The sequence below is a fragment of the Octopus bimaculoides genome, chromosome 3 (assembly GCF_046866305.1).
Source record: "Octopus bimaculoides isolate indiv1 chromosome 3, ASM4686630v1, whole genome shotgun sequence".
Taxonomy (NCBI): Eukaryota; Metazoa; Mollusca; class Cephalopoda; order Octopoda; family Octopodidae; genus Octopus; species Octopus bimaculoides.
The window spans coordinates 164,939,458-164,958,241 of NC_142930.1; the positions used below are offsets into that span (position 1 = coordinate 164,939,458).

General features: G+C 39.3%; 1 protein-coding gene across 6 annotated transcripts in view; it reads left to right on the forward strand.

Moving 5' to 3' along the window:
• The window catches only part of LOC106879756 (cytosolic carboxypeptidase 1), a 68,620-nt gene that overhangs the window by 49,028 nt on the left and 808 nt on the right, over nt 1-18,784 (forward strand). For 2 of the 6 annotated variants that reach the window (XM_089349964.1, XM_089349966.1), the window contains 8 exons: nt 6,241-6,406; nt 7,753-7,821; nt 9,219-9,327; nt 11,652-11,781; nt 13,518-13,652; nt 14,911-15,087; nt 15,244-15,419; nt 15,740-15,787. In XM_089349964.1, coding sequence (XP_089206090.1) covers nt 6,241-6,406; nt 7,753-7,821; nt 9,219-9,327; nt 11,652-11,781; nt 13,518-13,652; nt 14,911-15,087; nt 15,244-15,419; nt 15,740-15,787 — 1,010 coding nt within the window. Of the gene's footprint in view, nt 1-6,240; nt 6,407-7,752; nt 7,822-9,218; nt 9,328-11,651; nt 11,782-13,517; nt 13,653-14,910; nt 15,088-15,243; nt 15,420-15,739; nt 15,825-18,784 lie in introns of all 6 variants that reach the window. The other 4 variants (XM_089349969.1, XM_089349968.1, XM_089349965.1 and 1 more) reach the window with 2 other exon arrangements.

Below are 18,784 nucleotides of genomic sequence, written 5' to 3' on the forward strand. Positions count from 1 at the left end.
GTACTCCTGTCAAAAACATTTTTTTAACATATATATTTTAGTAGCTAAGTTGCTTTATTGGTCATTAATTACCAAAGATATTTTAGGAGACACAAATATGGTTGTGGGAACAGGTATAGCTATAGGGTTAAGAAGTTTGTTGTTTAACCACGTGACTCTGGATTCTATCTCACTCTGTGGAACCTTGAGTGACTGTTTTCTACTTTAGCCCCAAGTTGACCAAAACCTTGTGAGTGGATTTGGTTGATGGAAACTGAGAGAAGCCCATCATTTATGTCTAAGAGTTGGTAAAAAAAGTCATTGGTCATGAATGTGAGGTAATGAGTGAAAGAGTATAATATCAAATACAAGTGACCAAAATCAGAATTTCTCTAAAGGGTCTCTAGAATAACATTACTCAACCGAGTGCACAGCCCAGAGATCAAGGAGTGTTATGTTTCCCTCGGGTGACTCGCAGAGATAACACAACGAGTTATACAATTTAATTATTACATCTATTGTTCAATTACATACAAAGAACGCACTCACCCAATGTTCGTTATGAATAAACAAAAGTCATGTCCGCCATATATATATCAATGACATTTTACTATGACAGTCCCACAAGACAACAACAATGAAACAATGAACTCAGACGAACCACATGACACACGGAACGTCAGACGAATTACATATCTAACAGTCCATATAACACCTCCCCACTGAAATTGATGCTACACAAGAAGTATCAACAGCAAAGTCTCTCTTGGGTTTTACGGGTTCTCTTGGACCGTCTTGGGTTGTCTGGTCCATACTCTGGAACGGGTAACATGGTCTTGGGTCTGGTTTGTCTTTGTGTTAGTGGCACAGTTTCCGAGATCTCCATCGGGTGATCTGTTGCAAATTCAAATACAGTGTTTTCTGCATCACCAGGTTCATTGTCTTCCTCAGTTGTGTACCGCGGTCGCAGCTGTTCCCAGTGTCGTCTCTACATCGGGCCATGAGGTATGACCTTCACGTTAAAGCAGCGAGTACCCAATGACTTCTTAATGATTGCTGGTACCCATCGGGGATCTTTGTCTCGGCGAGGTCCATAGTAGAGTGCATACACAGGATCTCCGGCCTTGTACTGCCTGGTAACTTTAGCGACATCAGCCGAGCTTGGAGTCACCTGAGACTTATGTGCTTCCTTAGACTGTTTGCCTTGAGCAATGTGTGTTGGCGATGGCAGCAGAGAATCAATCCTTGTTCGTATCTGCCGGTTATTCAAAAGTTCACTTGGAGAGAATCCACAGGATGTTGGTGTTCTCCGGTACTGCATCAAGAATTCTTGAAGTGCTCGTGTTGGCAGAAGAGAAGACTTCCTCAGAGCTTGTTTGAAGGTCTGCACCAAACGTTCCGCTGCTCCGTTGGTAGCTGGGTGGTAAGGTGCCCCTGTCAGGTGTGTGATCCCGCGTTCTTTGCACCAGCTCTGGAACTCCTCAGACGTAAAAGTTGGTGCATTATCGGTGACCAGTGTGTGAGGAAATCCGAAGTGCGCAAAGTCTTCCTCAAGCAGATTTAAAGTGGCTTTGGAGGACGTGGAGGAAGTAGGATGAATGCATGGGTACTTGGAATAAGCATCTGTGATCACCAGCCAATCTCTACCCATAAAATTTATTGCATGGTCCAGATGTAAGCGGCTCCACGGCTTTTCTGGTAACATCCATGGGTGAACTGGAAGCTTAGATGGCTGCCTTTGATGTTCGTTACACGAATCACATCATCGACTGGCTATCTCTATAGCAGCATCGATACCAGGCCAATATACAGCAGTTCTTGCTAGCTGTTTCATGCGTTCCATGCCAAAGTGTTCGAGATGCAGAAGATTGAGGATCTTTGGCTGCAAGCTATGTGGAATCACAACTCTAGATCCATGTATAAGGCATCCATGACAGATACTAAGTGAGTTTGATAACTTACGGAACTTGTTGACTTCGTCATTGATCTCCATGTTCTTTGGTGGCCAGCCTTCACGGACGTAGCGCATCACTGTAGATATCACTGGATCTTTCCCTGACTCTTGACGGAGGAGATTAGCATCCACAGGTTGGACTTGAATACTAAGAGCTTTGATGGCACACACCATGTCTATGTCTTCACCATTTTCCTTTCTGTCAAAGTCGTTGTCATCACCGAATGGCAAGCGACTGAGCGCATCAGCATTGCCATGATCTGCTGATTTCCGATATTCAATGGTGTAGTCAAACTGGTTCAGCCGCAGGGCCCATCGTGCTAGTCTGTTAGCAGCTAGAAGTGGCGTCCCTTTCCGCGGACTGAATAGTGATGTCAGTGGCTTGTGGTCAGTCACGAGTATGAATTTACGACTGTACAAATATTGGTAAAACTTCTGCAAGCCAAATATGATAGCTAGGGCTTCCTTTTGAATTTGACTGTAGTTACGCTGTGCAGAAGTAAGAGTCTTGGACATATTGGCTATTGGGCGCTCGCTTCCATCAGGATAGCGGTGAAACAGGACTGCTCCAATACCAACGTTTGATGCGTCGCAAGCCAGTCCCAAAGTTTTGTTTGGATCGAAGTGTATCAGAACTTGACTTGATGAAAGTACATTTTTCAAGTGATCAAAAACTGACTGTTCCTCATCTCCCCACTTCCAAATAGTTGACTTTTTTGTAAGGCAATAGAGTGGCTCTGCTATACTGGCTAGGTTTGGGATAAACTTTCCATAAAACTGAACTGAACCTAGGAAAGATTTCAAGCTTGATTCGTTCTTTAAGACTGCTTCGACTTTGGATCCCTTAGTGATCCCTTCAGTCGACAAAATGTGTCCAAGGTATTCTACACTGGGTAGTGCAAACTGGCACTTTTCACGGCGACATCTGAGTCCATTGTCGCTTAGACGTGTGAGCAGACACTTTAGGTTGTTTAAGTGACTGTTTGCATCTTTCCCACTGACGAGCATGTCATCCTGGAAGACGGCCACTCCAGGTAGATCATGGGTCAGGTTTTCCATGATCTCCTGAAAGTAACCAGGTGCTGACTTGATTCCGAAAGGGAGTCGTTGTTGCAGGAGTACTCCACGGTGAGTGCTGAGTGCGAGTCTGCGTTGACTTTCTGGAGCCAGCTTGATCTGATTATAGGCATCAGCAAGGTCTATCTTTGTATATCCGAATCCACCTCCGAGTTTCTGCATCAGTTCAGCAGGGAGTGGCATTGGATGACGGTGATCAGCAAGTTGGTCATTAATTCCCACAGAGTAGTCACCACAAATCCGTAGTTTGGGCTTCAGGTTGCTTGAAGCGTGTGCTTTACGAATCGGTACCACTGGCGTTCCGTATTCATTGAATTGAACAGGCTTCCAGATTCCCTTGGCGATGCCTTCTTCGTAACCTTTGGCCAGGTCATCACGAAGAGCAAATGGGACAGGACGTGCCTTGTGAAAGACTGGTGTTGCGTCCGATTTGAACTTCACTTCCAGTTCAAAGTTCTTGAGACATCCCAATTCTTGCTTGAAAAGATCTGGAAATTCATCACACATGTTGTGACAATCTTGCTGCAGGGAAACATAGGGCTCATTTGAGGTCTTTGGATACATCCCTTCTGCACCTTCCCTCTTAGCTTGGCTGTCTATGCTTTTCAAACCTAGAGCAGTGTCTACGGAAATTCCCAGAGTCTGGATAGCATTCCGACCCAGCAAATTAAGATCAGAGATCTTGGTGACTATGTAAGGTATAAGATCCTGCTTACCAGTTGTTGGATCCTTGGTTTGGCCCATGAAAGTTCCTAGAACAGGCAGGTTGTGCTTGCTGGCAGATTCATAGCGATGCTTGACATCTTGCAGCTTTGGTCTTCCAAGTTGTTTCCAGACTGACAAGGAAACAAAATTGCCTGTAGTAGCAGTGTCCAATTCCATTGTGAACAGTCTGTTCTGGATTGTTACTGGCACAATTAAACTGTGAGTGTCTCGGGAAACTTCACCTAGGATCGCCTTGACTAGCTCAGCTTTTGTGATTCTTTTCACGGGAGTTTGTGAATGGCCATTGCGTTGCTGATGTTGTTTTTTCCTACACACCGCTTGCAAATGACCCTTTTTATCACAAAAATGACATTTGGTTTCCCTGAAAGGACAGTCTGTTGCTTTGTGGGCCTTTCCACATCGGTAGCATTTCTCCTGGTTTGTGGAATAAGACTGCTGATGTTTCTTTTGAGGACTCTTATTCCTGTTCTGCTGGACCTTGTACACCTGCTTGGTTTTGGAACCGTATACAGTTTCTTTTGCAACCCTTGCTGCGTCTTCAGTCTCAATGGCAACCTGGACAGCACGGGCAAAATCTAGTTCTGAGTCTTTTATCTTAAAAAGCGCCTTCAGAACCGCTTCATTGTTAACCGAACATATGAATCTCTGTCTCAGAGCTTCATCCTGTGGGTTGGTGATCGCTGGAAAATCACAGGTAGCTGCATCCTGGCGTATACGTGCTGCCAGCTCCTGGAGAGTTTTGCCTGGCTTCCGCTGCATATCACTCCAAAACTTGAAACGCTCTCTCACAATGAAAAGTTTAGGGTCGAACTGTTCCTTCATGAAGTCAACGATTTCGTCCATTATCAAGTTGTTGATATCTTTAGGCGGATTTTGTTGGGTAGCCAGATTAGCAAGTTGTTTGTAAACAGTAGCAGTCTGATTGGTCAGGAACACTTGTGCCATGCGTTTTTCAGGTACAGCATTAGCAGCCACAAACGTACGGAATCTTGACCAGTAATCAGGCCATAGTTCTGTCGCTGAATCAAATGCAGTAAATGGTGGAATCGACACTGTTGTTGAAGCAGCTGAAAAATAGCCACTAGAATCGCCTTCAACTTGTCGAGCACCAAACAGTTTTAACAGAGCGTCCATATCTCTCTGATGTTGTTGCATTTGCTTGTCCATTTGTTCCCTAAACAATTTAATAAGTTCTACTGTCTGTTTTTCAGCCATTGTTATTACGATGAATAATTTTACGGTAAAGTAAGCATGTATCCTATCGGCGACGCCAATAAACTCTGTTATGTTTCCCTTGGGTGACTCGCAGTACGACAGTCCCACAAGACAACAACAATGAAACAATGAACTCAGACGAACCACATGACACACGGAACGTCAGACGAATTACATATCTAACAGTCCATATAACAAGGAGTCTCTCCAGAACAAGTCACTACTTCCCTTCATCGAGAGAATACAACTCTGGTGTTACAGACATGTGATTAGAATGTCACAGGAAAGAATCACAAGATGGCTTCTTCGAGCCATGCCAAGTGGCAGGTGACCAAGAACAAGATGGTTGAGTAATATCCATAGTCTCAGTTGGTTGTGCTTGAGAATCCAGCTGGAAAATCTAATGGCGTTTGTTTCTGGTAGGACTCTATGGAAGAATTACCTGAGGACTCTACCCCACCATGACCATCTTAAGGATAGTGGGAAGAGAAGATGGATGGGTAAACAAATGTTTAGCCCTTGTGCTGGCATCATGTGAAACCATTCATTCCAGTGCCATGTTAAAAGCACTCAGCATACATTGTAAAGTTATTGGTGTTAGGAAGGGCATCCAACCATAGAAACCAAGACAAATCGGATTGGAATCAGCCAACCCATGCCAGCATGGAAAAGTGGACATTAAATGATGATGATGGTGGTAGTAGTGATGATGATGATGATAACGAAGGCAGCGAGCTGGCAGAATCGTTTGCATGCCGGGCGAAATGCTTAACAGTATTAACTACGTTCTGAGTTCAAATTCCACCAATGTCAACTTTGCCTTTCATCATTTCGGGGTCGATAAATTAAGTAAAAGTTACTCACTGGGGTCAATATAATCGACTATCCCCTTCCCCCAAATTTCAGGCCTTGTACCTTTAGTAGAAAAGATGATGATGATAATGTTGACTAATTCTATAATTTGAGTTTGTTTCCCAGTTATCTCATTAGCATTCTACCTTAACGTTCAATGTACCATCCAAATATTTCTAGCTTTTCGTTGCTGTCTTTCTTTTCATGACTTATATGTCTACATTTTTTCCATGATATATAATACACTTAAGCATCATATAGATTAAGCTCATTATTATTTTAATTTTTTCCAATTTTATTTCTCTTTTGTGGGATAGAAACACCCAAAACATTGTTCTGTTACTCTCTCTCTCTCTCTCTCTCTCTCTCTCTCTCTCTTTGCCTCTCTCTCCTATCTCTCACTTTCTCATAAATTGTATTTTATTCCCTGGTACCAGACACATTTGAAGAGCTGGGAACAAAGGCACAACTGTAATCTTGTGTATTTCAAGTGCCAAGAACTCTGTGAGACCTTAAGTGGCAATTCTGTACCAATTTTGACAATAACAGGTGGCAAAAGTCTTGAAGAAGAGAATAGTTCTGATTCTGACATGCAATCTAATGGTAAATATACATATTTAACATTTACTTACAGCCACATTTGAATCTGGATTAAATATATATATATATATATATATATATATATATATACATAACATGGAAAAATGCAAGCAAGAGAAATAATATTCTTAAGATTATCAACCTAGAAAAGTACAGGACAAGTTCTTACACTCGGAAAAGTTCAGGACAAATTATTACATCTGGTAAAATACAGAAGAAGAAAATTTTTACTTAAAATATTGCAGCTTAAGGATAAAATTTCAAATAAAATATTTAGATTTAGAAAATATTAGCTTTTATTAAAACTAAAAATTTTATTAGATGTTATTACTTCTATTTGTTACTATTTGTTACTTATATTAAAAATTAAAAATAACTCAATCAAAATATTTTTTGCACTTTAAAAAAATTCACTTTTTTAATTATTAATTAATAATTAGAAATTTGAAAATAGGTTATAAAAAATAATTGGCTCTTATTTTTTAAGTATTCTAGTGTGTCAATATTTTTACAAAATGATGGTAGCTTTTTAATTATAATGTTACTTTGTAAATTGAAATTAAATAATTTTAATATTCAAATTTTATTCTTAGCTGCCATATTTTAAGTAAAGATTTTCTTGTTCTGTACTTTACCAGATGTAACAACTTGTCCTGAACTTTTCCAAGTGTAAAAACTTCTGTACTTTTCCAGGTTTATAATCTTAAGATATTATTTCTCTTGCTCGCATTTTTCCATGTAATCCATGTTTTTTCCAGGCTATGCTATTATACTTATTAATGTGTCAAATGTGTCAATTAGCGGTGTTGTTGATAATTTTTTCCTTATCCCAATGACACCGGTGACATATGTTAAAAGTCCCCTTATAGAACTATATTCACAAAAAAGTAAAGAACTATATCATCACCCTCAGATTCAAGAAACAAACAGTCATAACTTTGTTCTTTTTTTGTTATCTACCTAGGACTACATTATCTAATGTGTGTCCTTACCATGTGTGAGTGAAGAAGATTTCGCTGCTATTTCAAGCAGGTCTAGAGACTACACTGAGCAGTGTTTTTAATGAGTGGTGGTGGGGGGGGGATTAAAAGAGTGGGAAGGGAAACAAAATGGCAAGTGGGTAGGAAAGTAGTTAGGTAGACAGATAGGCAGACTGAAAGGTAGATATATGCACTTGACTAGCCATGACCCATTGGGTCACCGGGAAACTTTGAGTTTCCCAGCGATGGAGTTTTGTCTCATGGGTTTTGTTTTCCTTTTCCAGGTTATTTCACATGCTGTCAACAAATGTAACATCGAAATCACATGTAAACCTGTTGTATTTATTGATTTCTAAATTATTTCCACAGAAAAAAGCTATGTATTTCTATCGGCCCGTGTTCATCCAGGTGAAAGTAACTCAAGTTGGGTGATGAAAGGTAAGCTCTTCTTCTTCTTCTTCTTCTTCTTCTTCTTCTTCACCAAGAAACAATAAATGTTGAGAGATAGGTGAGTACTTCTTTTTTTCCTACCTCTCTTGAATACCTCAGATCTTTCAATTGTGTAGATTACCTGAGCATTGTATTCAAAAAGGTCGTTGTTATTTTTAAAGTGGTGAACTGGCAGAATAGTTAGCACACTGGGCAAAACACTTTGCTGCATTTTGTCCATCTTTACATTCTGAGTTCAAATTCTGCCGAGGTAGATTTTGCCTTTCACCCTTTTGGGGTCTACAACTTATCAAAGGTGCATGTACAGTACATAGAATTATGTGCAAAAGTCAGGAAGATAAACAAAGTATGAGTCATGATATACATGTGTGCATGCATATGGAGGGGGTGGGGATATCAGGTGTAGTGTTGGTGAATTTCAGGAAGCATGGAGGTTTTAAAGGGTGTAATGTCTTGGCTACCAGTAAAACACTGGGGGTCAATGTAATCGACAAGTCCCCTCCCCCAAAACTTCAGACCTTGTGCCTTTAGTAGAAAGGATTGTTATTACTATTAAGCTGGCAGAATCATTAGCATGCTGGACAAAATGTGTAGTGGCATTTTGTCTATCTTCCCATTCTGAGTTCAAATTCTGCCAAGGTTTATTTTGCTTTTCATCCTTTCAGGGTTGATAAAATAAGTACCATCCATTTGGGGTTGATAACCTAAGTCCCACTTGAGCACTGGGAGTGATGCCATCAACTTGACCTTCTGCACAAAATTTCAAGCCTTTTGCCTATTGTTGAAAGAATCATCATCATCATTGTCATCATCATTGTTATTATTGTTATTATTATTATTATCATCAAGCAAATTTCTTAGTGCATTGGACAAAATGCTTGACAGCATACCTGCTGGATCCTTATGTTCTGAGTTCAAATCTTAGCAATACCAACTTTGCCTTTCGTCCATTCAGGGTCAATAAAATTATGTACCAGTCAAGTGCGGTGGGGGGGGAATGTAATCGATTCCTCTTCCCCCTCCTCCCCCCATGACCACACATACAATGTCCTTTTGACCACAAGTACTTTGACCTCGTGATCAGAAATACATTGACCTCATAGCCGCAGAAACAGATCTGTTTCTTCAACATGTAACATGTAAGGCAGCGAGCTGGCAGAATTGTTAGCATGCCGGGTGAAATGCTTAGCAGTATTTGTCTTTACGTTCTGAGTTCAAATTCCACTGAGGTTGAATTTGCCTTTCATCCTTTCAGGGTCAATAAATTAAGTACCAATTGCGTAGTGGGGTCGATCTAATCAACCGATCCCTCCTCAAAAATTTTAGGCCTTGTGCCTAGAGTAGAAAAGAATATGTAACATGGAATCCATTATTATATTTTTCAGGTATTATTGACTTCCTTCTTAGCAACAGACCAAGTGCTCTGAAACTATTGAAGAATCACATCTTCAAGATAATTCCAATGATCAACCCTGATGGCGTTATCAATGGCAGGTGAGTATTTTAGGGGGAAAATATATCTTCATGCCATATTCTTTAATCTCTTATTCTTTTGCTTGTTTTAGTCATTGGACTGCGACCATGCTGGAACACAGACTTCATGGGTTTAGTCAATCAAATCAGCCCTGACCGCTCTATTTATTTTTGAGATTGGTGGTCGTTGCCAGTGCCGCCTGACTGGCTCCCGTGCTGGTGGCACGTAAAAAGCACCATTTGAGCATGGTCAATGCCAGTACCACCTGACTGTCTCCCATGCCGGTAGCATGCAAAAAGTACCCACTACACTCTTGGAGTGGTTGGTGTTAGGAAGGGCATCCAGCTGTAAAAACCTTGCCAGATCAGATTGGAGCCTGGTGCAGCCTTCTGGCTTGCCAGTCCTCAGTCAAACCATCCAACCCATGCCAGCATGGAAAGCGGACGTTAAACGATGATGATGATGATAATGTACTAATTATATTGATCACTTTTTGCCAAACCTCTAAGTTATGGGAATGTAAACAAACTAACACCAGTTGTCAAACAGTAGGACTCACACAATCATCATGATGATCATCATCATTTAATATCCACCTTCCTTGCTGGCATTGGATGGATGGTTTAACAGGGATCCAATGAGTCAGGGCTTTTAGTCTGGGGCTAAAGTAGAAAACACCTGCCCAAGGTGCCACACAGTGAGATTGAACCCACAGCCATGTGATTGAAAATCAATGAGTCAAGGTTTCTATGACTGGATGCCCTTCCCGATGCCAACCACTTTACAGAGTGTTCTGGGTGCCCTTTTCATGGCACAAATGAGGTTGCCATGTAATTCAAAGAGCCCCTTTGATTGGGTGGGAGTTTAGTAGAGAGGGAAGCAGATTTATGTTGAGTTTTTAGGGATTCAAATGTGATAAAATGGCAGCAACAGGCTTGTTATATATTACAGGATAACTGGCGTATCTCCTCTACAGCAACAAACCTGTTGTTGTAGAGGAGATACGGGGTTATCCTGTGATATATAAAGCCTTGTGAGTAGATTTGGTAGACAGAAACTGAAAGAAGCACTTTGTATATGTGTGTGTGTATGTTTGTCTCCACCACCATCGCTTGACAACTGTTGTTGGTGTGTTTATGTCCCCCATAACTTAGCAGTTCGGCGGAAGAAACCAATGGAATAAGTACTAGGCTTACAAAGAAAAAGTCCTGGGAAAAAATTTGTTCGACTAAAAGGCAGTGCTCCAGCATGGCCACAAATGACTGAAACAAGTAAAAGAGCATGTATACGTAATGATGTTCAAGATTGCACGTTCAATACAGTCGTAGAAATTAAAAAGTAAAAAGCAAAAGCAGTCATAAATAACCGCTCGGTTCTTTTAGTGTTAAACTACCTGTGCAAAAAACTGCAAACTCTATAGGACAAGATCCCAGAGCCAGATATCCATGCTGGCATGGGTTGGACGGTTTGACTGAGGTCTGAAGAGCCAGTGGCTGCACCAGGCTCCGTGTATGCTTATGTGTTATATACTCTATCTGCATGTGTGCCTATCTTTGAGGGTGTTTGTGTATGTTGGTGGTTAGTTACTATTTTATAGATGTATGGCTGTATATGAATGTCTACCAAAGTGTTATGTTAGACTTGTAAAGAGACTAGCTTTACCATTTCTTTACTGCTTTTACCATTCGTTATGTAACTAAATTTAGATTGAATTAAATGTCCTTGTCTTGCATTGCCCACTTGTTTGACTTTCCTCACTACTTTAACCAATATATATATATATATATATATATATATATATATATATATATATTGTACCTAGCCATTTTTGGCATCCTATGTGTTCACGGGCTAGATTCTATTGAATCCTATAACTGATCTCTCTCTGTATATATATATATGTGTGTGTGTGTGTGTTGTTGTTGTTGTTTTGATATATATTCTGTATGTTTTTATATCATATTCTACAGTTAAATGTCATATAGTCTCAGCTGACATATTGTTTTTATTATTATCATTATTAATATATTTATTATTATTATCATTATTATTCACTAGTCTTATTTCTATCATGTGCCTTCAATGGCACCACTGAGTGAAGTTGTGTGCCTTGGGGCATGTGCTGTGGTTTGTTTTGATGCTGTTATTTTCACCGTTTTGAAAGTGCTTTACATAGGATGTGTGCTGTACCTAGTAGCGCAATTTTCTGTATGTTTTATATATATATATATATATATATATATATATATATATATATTTGTTAGTCCTAGTGATCATTATTATTGTTATTATTATTATTATTGTTATTGTTGTTGTTATTATTATCATTATTATTATCTCCTAGTCACCGCTGCTCCTTGGCTGGAAATGATTTGAATCGGCGCTGGCTGTACCCTTGTTCAAAACTTCATCCAATAATATTCCATGCTAAAGGGGTTCTCTCTTACATGAGGCTCATTAATAAATTACCAACAGTAAGTACTCTTGTCAGCTGGAATGAAAAAAACCAATTCCTGCTTGTGTTTTCTTCATTTGTTTGGGCTACATGTTATGTTCATGTGGCCATCATGTTTTGATAAGTCGTCTTGGTCCAAGTCAGTTCTTATCTCTCCCAGGCAGGTCAAAGGACTGCGTCTTGCTCCCTTCCATTCGTAGTTATAGTGACAGAATGAAATAAGAAGACTGTCTTTTATGGTGTTGAGACCAACACCATAAAAGACAGACTTGTGAAGCTATGAAGAGAGTAGAACAGTGGAAGATGCAATAATGTTAGTCTATAAACCAGTGGCTGGTTGTCAACCATCTCTCGTCTATAGACATCCTTTTTTATATAATAATAATAATAATAATGAAATTATTGTGTATAGTGTTCAGATGCACTACAACTCATGAAAGATGCATGTGCAGTACATAGAATTATGTACAAAAGTCAGGAAAGCGAACAGTGTATGAGTCATGATATACATGTGTGCATGCGTATGGAGGGGGGATATCAGGTGTAGTGTTGACGAATTTCAGGAAGCATGGAGGTTGTAAAGGATACCATTCTATTCTGGTGGACCCCATAGCCATTCGATGTTGAAAAACTAATTTTATAGATCCCTTCGTGCCGGTGGCACATAAAACGCACCCTCTACACTCTCTGAGTGGTTGGCGTTAGGAAGGGCATCCAATTGTAGAAACTCTGCCAGATCAGATTGGAGCCTGGTGTAGCCATATGGCTCACCAGTCCTCAGTCGAATCGTCCAACCCATGCCAGCATGGAAAGTGGATGTTAAACGATGATGATGATGACTTCTTTCAAAATTCCCATTTTGTTTTTCTCGCATTAACTTGTGTAGGTTGAACCATGTAAAATGTCAGAGAAGAAAACTGAGCTGTTTCTTGTAATAAATACAGCTAAAGCTACAGTTCTTCACAGACCCTTAATATACTACTGTAGGTCCCCAGATTACTAATTTGCTTGCATGGACTCCCCCAAATCTTACGCAGACCCCCAGAAATCATATGAACCCAGGTTGAGAACTGCTGATAGAAACATAATCGACAATATAAGACTAAACATTACCCCACCCAGCACCTCTGTCCCAGCTGATACCTTGTTGTTCATTAATCCCTTTTGGAGGAGATTACACGACAAAGTGTTGCTTAATGTTACTTAGAAGTTTGTGCATGTGAAGAGCTCTTTGTTGAAGTGTCACTTAACATCACTTCTGGTACTTGGGAGACATTTTTGACATAATATATTACTTTGTGGAAATGCAAGCACAAGACTGCTCTGCCCAGTGAAGATTCACTAGCAGAGGTTCCACCTCCTACAAACAGAACAAAATTGCAGAGGCACAAAGAAAACACGAACTACGCAAGTCCAGAGCCAACTCCTGGACTTGCCTGATCTGCGGCAGAGCCTTCTAAACACACATCAAACTGATTGGCCACAGCTGGATACACCATGCCCCGTCTTCTTCTCCCATGTGACGTCCTTGGTCATCGTCGACAACAACGGATGAACTAATGATAATTGTGATAGAAAATTGACATTAACTGCACATTCCTGGGGTGGATGACTTTGAAAGACAAGGTGTCATTTGTGGGAATATATTGTCTAGTGGCAGTGAGAGACATTGTAAGACACTAACATAAAATGTCTCTCGACGAGACAGTCGGAACACTGCAGAAGATATTTACGTTGGTTGATCTTTGCTTCTAGATTTACTGTGATCTACATGGACACTCTCAGAAAAAGAACATCTTTCTTTATGGTTGTTCTCCTTTAAAATCTTGGCAAACGTTCGATGCAGACAATCCTACATACCATGAATGGGGTGAGGATATTTCATACCAAGTAAGTATCATTATTTTTCCCTTTTTCAGTTCTCGTTTTTTTTTTTTTTACATTATTTTAATTTTCCTATTCTTGATTGTACAGTGGAGAAACGTGTTGCTGTATGTGATTATCTCCCTTTACATTCTAATTCCTAACCTTAAAGAGGTTGACTTTCTTTCAAATCTCTGGGGTCAATGAATTAAGTCCCCAGGGGCGTGGCTAGGGTAAATGGCGTCTGAGGCAAGCATCAAAATTGCGCCCCACCCCAACCAAAAAGTGGATATTCACATAGAAATGGCTTAATTAGAAAATGATCTAGGTCAAAATTGTGCCCCCGTCAAAGTGGCGCCCAGGGCATATGCCCTGTTTGCCCCACCCTAGCTCCGCCCTTCTAAGTACCACCAGGTAAATACAGATATTGAACTGATTCACTCTTTCCACCTCAACATTCTAACTTTGTGGTCTTATGCCTCTGTTTGAAAGCCTTGTTATTTATATTTTTGTTTCATTTTGAGTTTCTTTGTATACTTTGTGATATTAGTCAAAGATTAAGGATTATAACTCTATAAAGAAACCCATTCCATATGACAACATTGAGGGCAAATTTTGCCTTGAACCCTTCTCTGTTAGTGTCCAGAGATTCCCATTAATATAGTATGAGTCTAAGTTACTGTTTCCGGTTGGTTAGAAAAGCAGATAATTTGAAGTTGTTTTGGTGCCACACTGCATAGATGGACAATATGGTTCATGCATTCAAATATCAGTAAAACTAATCTAAATATCACAGCATCAACCAAACTATCAGAAGCTGTTATACACTGCCAGTCACAGTGCACTTCCATTTCTGTCTTGATTGTGCCATTCTTTTCTATCCTGGTGCAAATTGCTTAATTATGTCATCTTCCTATCATCACAGAGGCCTTCCAAGTGGCCTTTTCCAATTTCTTGGATGCCACTCAGCAGCTGCACTGGTCCACCTGTTGTTTGTGAACCTTGTGACATGTCTGACCCAGGGGAACTTGTGCTTTCAGCATTCTGCAATGACATTGTTCACTCTGCTCTAGTCTGTAGAAAATTCTGAAAATTCAAACTCTGTGTACAAAACTGAAATTGTACGTGTCATTTCAATATGGTGTTCCTAATTACGGACACCATAGCAATGACCAGTGTCTTTTCAATATGGTGTTCCTTGTTATAGACACCATAGCAATGACCAATGTAAGTCTTTTCAATATGAACCTGATGTGCATTGAATGTTGTCCATTGCTTTTCTTAGATCCTGCCGTACATACTCAACCAAACAGCTGCAGCATTTTCACTACAAGATTCTCAATTCCATGTTGAAGAGATTAAAGAAACGTCCGCTCGTGTTGTTGTCTGGAGACAACTCGGGGTTGTGAATAGTTATTGCATGGAAAGTACTTTTTGTGGCTTTGATCAGGGAACATACAGGGTAAGCTTTTACTTCTTCTTCTTTCGTCATTGTAAACACAACCTTCATATTTCACTCTTCTTTGACCACAACCTTCGTATTTCTTTTTTCATTGACCACAACCTTTGTATTTCCAATTATTATCATTATTATCATTATTATTATTTTTATTTTTAGAACACCCAGGTTTCCACTCATCACCTACAAGAGATGGGACGTCAGTTCTGTGAAGGTATTCTGCTCCTAAGCCAGATTCCATTGGATGAGCAGAACATACTTTGTATTCCCAGTAGCCCGCTTAGTCCCAACAACAGCCAACTGAATCTCAGCCAGAAGCTGGCCAGTATAAACAGGTTTTGTAGAAAGTTTCAACTTTATCGTTCATGTTTCCTTGTTATTTATAATTATAAGAATGGGTCCAAGAGGTGGTTACGTTCCAAACTGGGGGATGTTTCTATGTATGTGTTCACAGTAGCAGTGTAAAAGCAAGACAAGCTGTTTAGATTCAGTGTAGATAAAACTGCCAATTCCATGGGTTGTTTCACAATAAATCAACATATTTTTTACTGAACATTTTTACATCCTCACTTATTTCATCACATGTTCAATCCTTCATACACACAGACAGACAAGAAACCCCATTGAAAATAAATGCATTCTTTTCTATCTGTAGGCTCCACATTAAAAGAAGGAGCAAGCCCCAAAATGTCAGGCATGAAAGGTAAAATAAAATGCATGGAGACGAAAAGGAATTCTATGTAAATATAGAACAAACACAAATGTGTGTAGATAGAAATCTAGATTTTTGTTTAGTAAAGTGCCATTCCTTCTACCATTCCTTTCATTCTCTTTTATTTGTATATCTGGAAAGTATCTATACTTTTTTCTTTTTTTTTCTTTTTTTTTTTGTAATTTTTGATAGAAAATCCTAAAAATGGTCAATACACTGTAGAATTAGAAGCATGTTAGATTTGATAAATGTTTGTTATGTTTGTTGGATGTAAGGTAAAGAAGGATATACGTGTGAACTGGAAAATTTTGTGCAACCAGCTTTATGGTCAATTGTGAAGAGTATAGTTAAATCAAAAGGTTGGTCACATGGAATCTTCAGATCTAGGTACCTAATGAGATTGTGTTACATATGACATACTATATATATATATATATATATATATATATATATATATATATATATATATATATACATATATATATATATGTTAAAACAGGACACAGTAGTGTGTCGATAAGCCAGCTGGAGGAGATGTCCTCCTGGGGCTAAAAGCAACAGTAACATCCACCCCTAGGGGTCAGCCACACTTAAGTGGCAATATACTACACTGTATATATATATATATATATATATATATATATATATACATACACATACATATATATATATATATATATATATATATTCATATTCATACACACACACATGTATTTGCATCCAAAGTGGAGACCAGTATCAACTCTTCCATGTGGCACACTGGAACAATTGTGAAGATTTCTTGACGTGAAACCATTGGTTGCCTTGTTAAACTACAAATAAAGTATTATGTAGATAACTTGATATAGATATACAGATATTTATTTCACATTCACTGATGTGTACACTTCACTAATGCCAATGATACAAAACCATTTTTGTCTGAGAAAATAATCTGTATTACCGAAACGATATATATTATCTATCTACATACATGCATACATGAACACACACACACACACTCATTCATTAGCTCTGCATAGTTAGTGCTGAGCACTTAATACTCAATTTACCCACCAGATCATAGAGTCACCACTCAGTGTTGATAGTGTAGTTCTTCAGAGGAACAGTACACTCTCTGAAACATTATAAAGGCTGTTATGAACTTCCTCATCACATGGTCATTATCCTGTTTTCTGATTGGATCTCATAAATTAATGGCTGCTGGATTGCTGTTAGTTCAGTTGTAATGCAGTGAAATTTCTTACAATAACACCATTCTTTTTGCCTGTATTTTGATATTAACTTTTGCTTTTTATTGAGTAGTTTAAAATTTTGTGAAGCAATTTTCACATTTCTTGGTGTTGTGTGTTTTGGTAAAGCTCTGTTTTTCTGAATATTCACTATCTGGCATTTTGAAAATTTCCCACTTGATTTATAAATGTGCAACATTAACCCTTTTATTACCGTATTTCTATTGAAATATACTGGTTTTAATTAATTTTGAAAATAACTAAGAATTGAATAAAATAAATGTCCGTATTGGTTTCAAATTTTGGCACAAGGCCAGCAATTTTGGGGGAGGAGTTAAGTCAGTTAAATCAATTCCCAGTTCTCTACTGGTAGTTATTTTATTGACCACAAAAGGATGAAAGGCAAGTCAGACCTGGCAGAATTTGAACCCATAATGTAAATACGTATGAAATGCCGCTAAGCATTTTCCCTAGCATGCTAACAATTCCACCAGCTTGAAGCCTTTAAAATATATTAACGAAAGGCAGAGATGGCCTTGGCAGGATTTGGACTCTGAGCATAGAGAATGGAAACAAATATCGTATAGCAATCTATCTGATGCTCTAATGTCCCTACCAATCGGCTGCCTAAAACAATAACTTTCATTATTGTAATGATGTTTGGAACATAAATTAACATGTAATTATGAGGGAATGCTTTAAATGATATCATATTAAAACAGAGTGTTTGTATCATAGAACCAGAGGCAGTTTCTGGTGGTGCAGTACTAAAAGGGTTAATTTGTCCCTATGTTCTCTCCTCTCTCACCTTCATTTGCATGAACTTCTGTTGTAAAACCTAAACAGTGAGGTCATCTTGTTTTGGTATTTGTGTTAATGTGTAGGTTAGTCCCTTAGTAGACACTTTAGCAACCCCAGATGTAAAATGGATTGTTCACTAATTCTGACTTTTTTTTTCATGACAAAGACTTGTCCTTTTAGCTCTTCATTTTGCATTTTTGGCCACTAAAAAAAAGTGGATAATTTTAAATCATAAATATTTGTGTATCTAAGCTCAATGCTCTTCTGATAAATGTTTTGATACCAACATCCTTTCTACTCTGGGCACAAGGCCTGATATTTGGGGGTGGAGGTGCTGGTTGATTACATTGACCCCCCCCCCCCCCAGCATTCAACTGGTACTTATTTCACCCACCCTGAAAGGTGTCTTGATGTTAATATCATCATAAATGCTGGACAAAATGCTTAGCACCAGCATCGGTTGCCGAGCGATGTTGTGAGGGACAAACACAGACACATAAAGACACACACACACACACACACACACACACACACACACATATATACGATGGGCTTCTTTCAGTTTCTGTCTACCAAATCCACTTACAAGGCTTTGGTCGGCCCGAGGCTATAGTAGAAGACACTGGCCCAAGGAGCCATGCAGTGGGACTGAACCTGGAACCATGTGGTTGGTAAGCAAGCTACTTACCGCACAGCCACTCCTGCACCTATTGTTGTTTAACATCTGCTTTCCATGTTGGCATGGATTGGACGGTTTGACTGAGGACTGGCGAGCCAGGAGGCTGCACCAGCTCCAATCTGATTTGACAAGGTTTTTACAGCTGGATGCCCTTCCTAATGCCAACCACTCCGAGAGTGTAGTGGGTGCTTTTTATGTGCCACCAGCACAGGAGCCAGTCGGGGGGCACTGACATCGACTACATTCAGATGGTGCTTTTTACATGCCACCAGCATA